General features: G+C 38.8%; 1 protein-coding gene across 2 annotated transcripts in view; it reads right to left on the bottom strand.

Moving 5' to 3' along the window:
- Positions 1 to 3,277: 3,277 nt before the first annotated feature.
- LOC110036190 overlaps positions 3,278 to 6,371 on the bottom strand; it is a 45,291-nt gene continuing 42,197 nt past the window's right edge. Inside the window, exons 5-8 of one of the 2 annotated variants that reach the window (XR_002295216.1) lie at positions 3,961 to 4,096; positions 3,773 to 3,823; positions 3,372 to 3,604; positions 3,278 to 3,335 (exon numbers count right to left, since the gene is read on the bottom strand). Coding sequence is in view for 1 of the 2 variants with exons in the window: in XM_020740578.1 (XP_020596237.1) it covers positions 3,505 to 3,604; positions 3,773 to 3,823; positions 3,961 to 4,096 (287 nt within the window). In the remaining variant the exon portion in view is untranslated. Of the gene's footprint in view, positions 3,605 to 3,772; positions 3,824 to 3,960; positions 4,097 to 6,371 lie in introns of both variants that reach the window. The other variant, XM_020740578.1, reaches the window with a different exon arrangement.

Genomic DNA, 6,371 nt, shown 5'->3' with positions numbered 1-6,371 from the left:
CAAGGTGTTACGAGAAGTGATTCAGTTTGTACACTCCCTTATTCGATATATATCCAGATAGGTTGATTCTCACCACCTTTACCTCCTGATATGCCATCAGATTACTTCAGTTAGTCGACCAATCCATTTCCGATCATGATGTTCTGATATCCAATGATACCATTATGTTGTATGCGATGAAAATTGATTTGCTTGTTCCTACTAGCATGACTTGGATTTCTAAATCTCTTTACCCATCTAGCATATGATGCCTCTTAAATAATACAACATTATATTTAGTTTGTTCTTATGGGAATCTCATCTCATGATGATTCTATGGCTCTATAGCCACCCACTATGATTTTACTTAAGCCATATGACCTTAGATTCAGCTTTATTATGAAGACATCTTGTCTTTTGACATCTTCGTCTTTACCGCCACCTATTTCAGTGCTTCCCAAACCATGTAAGATCCTAGTCGGTTCCTCTATGAGAGAACGATAGATGACTTGGGTCATTTGAAATGATATAGCCTTCTCAACTATCCTTACTTTTTAGTTTGTGGCCAATTGCATCTCAAGTTTAGACGCGTCAGGTGTTCTAACCATAGGATTGAGCTATGGGTGTCTCACTCAACGGGAAACACAACAAGATGTGGTTTCTTATGATGGGACATATCAAATGACTCGGGTTACATGAGATAACTCAGTTGTCTTACCATGCACACCCCTTTAGGTAGAATGTAAGTCCCACGACATTTCTCAGTAGGTATTTGAGGTCACATTCTTTAGTAAGATCTCAAGATTAGATGTTAATTCTAGTGGTTACCCTCCTGATACGATCACTTCCTACAACATTCAAGTTGGATATGAGTCTTTCGATATTATTTCTCTAGGTGTCTCACTCGTCGAGAACCACATCAATACGCTTGGTAATTTTTTTTAACAATTGGACACATCAGATGACTTAGGTTGCATGAGATAAACCAACCATCTTGACTTTCGCGCCCCCTTAAGGTAGAATGTAAGCCCCTCATAAATTTTCCTTATTGTAGCAGGTATTTGAGGTCATAAACCTTAGTCTGATATAGGGTTTGGACGTGAATCCTAGCATTTTTCCCTTCTGATATGATCACTTCTTTTAACATTCAAGTTGGAAATAAGCCTTTTTACATTCCTACTCTATGTGTAAATAGATGAACTAAGTCATAAAAGATGACTGGCCCATTTCAACTACTTATACTATTCAGTAACTAAACTAGTCACAGTTCTAGTCAGAATCCACTAGGCTTCTCAGCCTTCTGACTAAACTTTGGGTGTTTCGTTTAAAGAGAACCACAAAAGATGATTGGTTGATTTTCTATTAGGAGACATATCAGATGAATCAAGTTACACAACATAACCCAACCTTCTTACCCTGCGTACCCTTTAAGGTAGAATATAAGTCCCTTGGCATTTCTCCTTATTATTGCAGATAATCGATCTCTTATGCTTTGTCCACCTCTGGGTCAGGCCTATACGGCCTCCAGACCCATATTTTAGGTCACACCTCTATGTCCTCTTAACCTACCCTGCATGTTCATGCCTCTACGAACCTTGGACCACTGTGTTGTGTCAAGCCTCTACGACCCCTAAACCCATTCTTATGATACATATCTAAGGACTCTAAACCTATCTTACGTGGTCATGCCTCTATGTCCCCTGGACCACCGTATTGGGTCAAGCTTCTATAGCCCCTAAACCCATTATTAGGTCATAACACTATGGCCTTTGAACCTACCCCATGTGGTCATGCCCCTACGACCTCTAGACATCCCCCTCAGGGTCATGCTTGTACAACCTCTGAACCCACCTTTTGGGTTGGATGTAAGTCCCATGTACATTCCTTCTCACCCTTTAGGAGTGGATATGAATCTCAGAGCATTCTTTCCAAGGGCATTTAGCTCTTTTTTGTCACTTGGGTCATGTAGGTTACACAACTAACATTAGCTTGATTAGAACTAAAGCAACTACCAATAAGTGCATTGTGCCTTACCCACGCAACACACTTTATGGGACTCCTTTGTTGGCATCAATTTTTGATATAAAAATTGTAAAGTGTCCACTTTTATGACTCAAGATAGTATACGGTTCATCTGTAGTGTCTCGTAGCTTTAGACACCCACCTGGAACTCTCTAGCACTTGTTCAAGGAAAGGGGATAGGATGGATGGATAGCACTTGTTCAAGCCAAGGAAAATCATGGACTCCTCTTATGCTTGCTACTGAAAAATTAAGGTTTGGGACACCCTACCCATGTCGTAGTTTAGGGAAACAATTGACAATGATTTCACCATAGAATTGTTGATCAAAATACTCAATTCTAAATTTATGGGAATACCTTTCATTCATATGGAGACTCCCGTAGCTTACAGATCAAACAATCTTTCGTTGGTCACTCCCACTTAAAACAATGGTTTTCAAAGCTATATTAACGCATAGGCATTAACCCCAAGAGTCTGGGCACCCTAAATGTCTTACTAGACATATAAGCTAAGCATCTCAAAGTCTAGTACTAGGAGCCTGGTGCCAAGATGCCAACCTAGCATCTAGGCACTATGGTCTAGGGGCCTAGGCGCCAGTCTCTTCCGTGGTCATGGAAAATAGCCATTTTTTGTACCATTTTGACTCCTAAGGCAGCCAAAATTATATGTGGGTGATGATGGTCCTTAATGATGGGAAAAAAGGATGAAAATTACTCTTTTAGCCCAACTTTAGAAGCTTCTTAAGGATATAATGGGGATATATTGGTCAATTGGTTGGGGTGAGCTGTGCTTAACCGATGCAGACTCATTTCCCCCAAAGGACCGACTCTAATTTTCCTATCAGCAGGCTGAAGATAACGTCCGACACATTGGCTTGCTAAACAAGGATCTTTATCTGCTGAAGTTATTATCGATCGCGTACCATCCCCATCACTTCAACCTTTGCTAAATGGTGACTCATTGAGATTACCTTATATTTGATGTCGAAACCAACAATGTAGTTACATTTTTACAGGTTTACTTGTATGTTTTGAAGTAATTTCTGCGTACATTGTAATGCGGTGGAGGATCCATAAGTTTTTTTTGTTTAATTTGTATTTTGGAACCTCCACCCCTTATCTTTTTTACCATATCAATAAAATTCCCTCTCAAATTCTTTATATATATATATATATATATATATTGGAAGCTTTGACATTTTGATGTAAATTTTTTTCGGTTGTAATATATATATATATATATATATAACTCTTATTTTTGCTGGGCAAGAGCGCAATACGAAAAAGAAGCCTGCTTCATTCACACAACTTGCTTTGAAGGTCAGAGCCATATTCCTGTAACGAATACAAGCATTTCGGTTCCAAGCTCACATTTCATGGGCATTTTTTACTATGAAAACTTGGCAAAATAAGTAACATCTACGCATATTCACAGCATCTGAATATTTCTAAGTTTAGAAGGCATGGAATTACAGCTGAAGCTATCTGAAAGTATGCTGATTGCTCACTTTCTTTTATACTCATACACGAAGTTTTGAAGAGATCTTATCTCTTTCCTTGAAGACTCGATTAAGTGGTCAACATAGAGGCATATACTGGCAGCACTGTAAGCATCGGACAGATACAGATGTTAACAAATAAATTCTTCAATATCTAATTGTGAATGTACACAACTACTGAAAAAAACTGATGGCAGGATGGAAATACTAATAATGTATAAATATTTTTAGATTTTGATGCAGATATAGTGGGGAAAAAGAACCACAAAATACCTCAAAGGTCCAAAGGGAAGCCAAAGTATATCCCAACGGAATTTTGGCAAACTGTTCAATGAAAGTAAGAATGATAGGAAAAACGGCTGAGCAAACCAAAATATATGAGCAAGAAGTCAGAAAGAAATTTAAAGAATACAAACTAAACAGCACCGAGTCCAGAGGCAGACTTGGATAAGAGAATTTACCTTAACATGAAATATGACCAAAAGACAGCAAGCACCAGCCCTACATAAAATGAGTGCCATATCAACTGTTGATTAGATCTTGAGCATTGGAGCATTCCCATCAGCGCCAATAAGCAAGCTAGGATGGCAACCATATCTGTGCTACACAAGCTGATGCGTTGGCATAAAAGACTTCAAAGATGATTAATCACGCAGCTAAGATATAACCTACATGCTAGTGAAATGTCAAAGGTTATCAAGAGAAATGAATGAAAAAGTTATAGAAGCTAGAGACGATAGCCACCATTATAATGTGGAAACTCTTGCTTACTTGACACTACACTCAGATGTCTCTTTGCACATTTGTCACTATATTTAGGTCATAAAGCGCATAACTTCAAGTAGACGCCCTAGCATTACATAATGATTTTGTCATGATTTTTTTCGACAAAAACTTTACATTGGTTATCGACTACTTAACACAACCCTCCATTTTTCTCATCTAGAACTTAAGACCTGACAATGACAATATTCTTCTAATTAAATAACTGACAGAAGAAATTGTTTACAGAATAAGATGAGCAAATACAAAATAGGTATTAGAAAAACATTTTATCTTGTGTTATGTTTATTTATTAAATTATTGTCGCAACTAGATATTTTTATTATTTTGTTTGAATGATATATTAGAAATTGTGTTTTAGTTTATTGTTTGGATGATCATTGTGAATTATGGTAAATGCTGTGGTAAAACAATAGCGTCCTACTTTTCATTCACGTCTTGAAAATGCAAAGTTACTGGGCTGAATCTTGACATTCTCTTTCTAACAAAAAGGTATAAGCCTTAATAGCATAAAAAGATTCATATAAATTAATAAAGCACTTCTAATACATCATGCATTTAAGACAAGATCTATAGGATGCTATCTTATCCCAGGGTGGAAAGTCTTCGCTCATTTTGAAAAATGTTTAGTAATTGTACCCATATTGCTATGACTGCTTTTAAGTTAACTTTCATGCTGATGAAAAAATCAACTACGAGATATTAGTGATTTCTAGTATCAAGCTACATTGACTGTAAAATACAATTTTGCTTACATTTTTAAGACTGGAAAAGTTAATAACTATGGTTATCCTCAAGGGCATCTTGTATACTCTTTGTTTAATTGTAAGCCAAATATTGCCAAATAGTAGTTTGAAGTTAAATCAAACATGCATTTTTTTTTAAAAGTGTTTGGTAATTGTTCTTTCTAAATGTGTTTCCACTTTTAATTCCAAAAGATGAACTTCACCATGGCATATGACTAGGCCTCTCGGAGACTAATATGGTTATTATTAGCATCAATTTTTGATATCGCATGAGTAGGGTATCCACTTGCACGGCTTAAAGCAATCTATGGCTCGTTTGTAGCATCTAATAGCACAAGACACCAACCCGGGACTTTCTGGCACTTGTTCGGGGAAAGTAGCTAAGTTCGGTGGCAATTCAGCCCTATCAGGGAAAATTCTCTCCGAAAGGCCCATCCAGAATGTGAGGCATGGTTGGTGCCTTGATGATTAGAAGTCACGTCCATCCAGAGCCTCCCATGGCCATAGAAAATCATAGAGTTTACTTACGTGCGCTACGGGAAAATTAGGGTTCATGACACCTTACCCACATCGCAGTTTAGGACAACCGTAAATATTCATTTCTCAGATAAATGACCGACGAGAATACATCATTTTGAAATTATAAGACTGTATTTCACTCACATAGAGTCTACCATAGCTTCTGGATCAAAAAAATCTGTTGTTAGGCGCTCCCGGCGAAAAACGGGGTTTTGGACTAAACCGAAGCCCATGAGTCATCCCGGGAGCTCACGGTCCCAAAATACCTTTCTGGACCGTCGAAGATACAGGACGCCAAGGTGCCAAACAAACCAAAAATCATCATTTTCCCGAGAGCTTGGTGCCTAGGCGGCGCCAAGGCCTCAACATGCATGGCTAGGGCCTTGGAGCTAGGGTGAGTGGCGATTTTAGGCCTCAACATGCATGGCTAAGGCCTCAACATGCATGGCCACAGTCAGTTTCTAGGCACGATTTTAGGCCTTTTTTTTACGCCGTTTCGACTCCCAAAGCCATCGTTTTCGCAGGGATTTCATTCATCAGCCTGGGGAGTGGGAAACGGTGGTGTGAAAGGACACTTTTGCCCTCACTTTAAAAGCTTCTTGAGCATCTATTGGGGGCCTTTGTGGTCATTTTGAAGGTGCTCGGTTGGCTTAACCGAGCAACCTCTCCCATTCGTAGAGGGATGCCATTTTGCTGCAGAGGAGCCGAGGAGTGCAAGGGAGCTTTTGGAGAGTGTGGTGAGGTTTCTTCCTTGGAGAGCTAGGGTTTCCCTTCTCCACTACTTCATTTTTCACCTCCTCCTTCTCCATTACCTCTTCTTCTTG

This window comes from Phalaenopsis equestris, unplaced genomic scaffold (assembly GCF_001263595.1).
Source record: "Phalaenopsis equestris unplaced genomic scaffold, ASM126359v1 Scaffold203579, whole genome shotgun sequence".
In the NCBI taxonomy this organism is placed as follows: Eukaryota; Viridiplantae; Streptophyta; class Magnoliopsida; order Asparagales; family Orchidaceae; genus Phalaenopsis; species Phalaenopsis equestris.
This window is presented reverse-complemented; position numbering and strand designations above follow the sequence as displayed.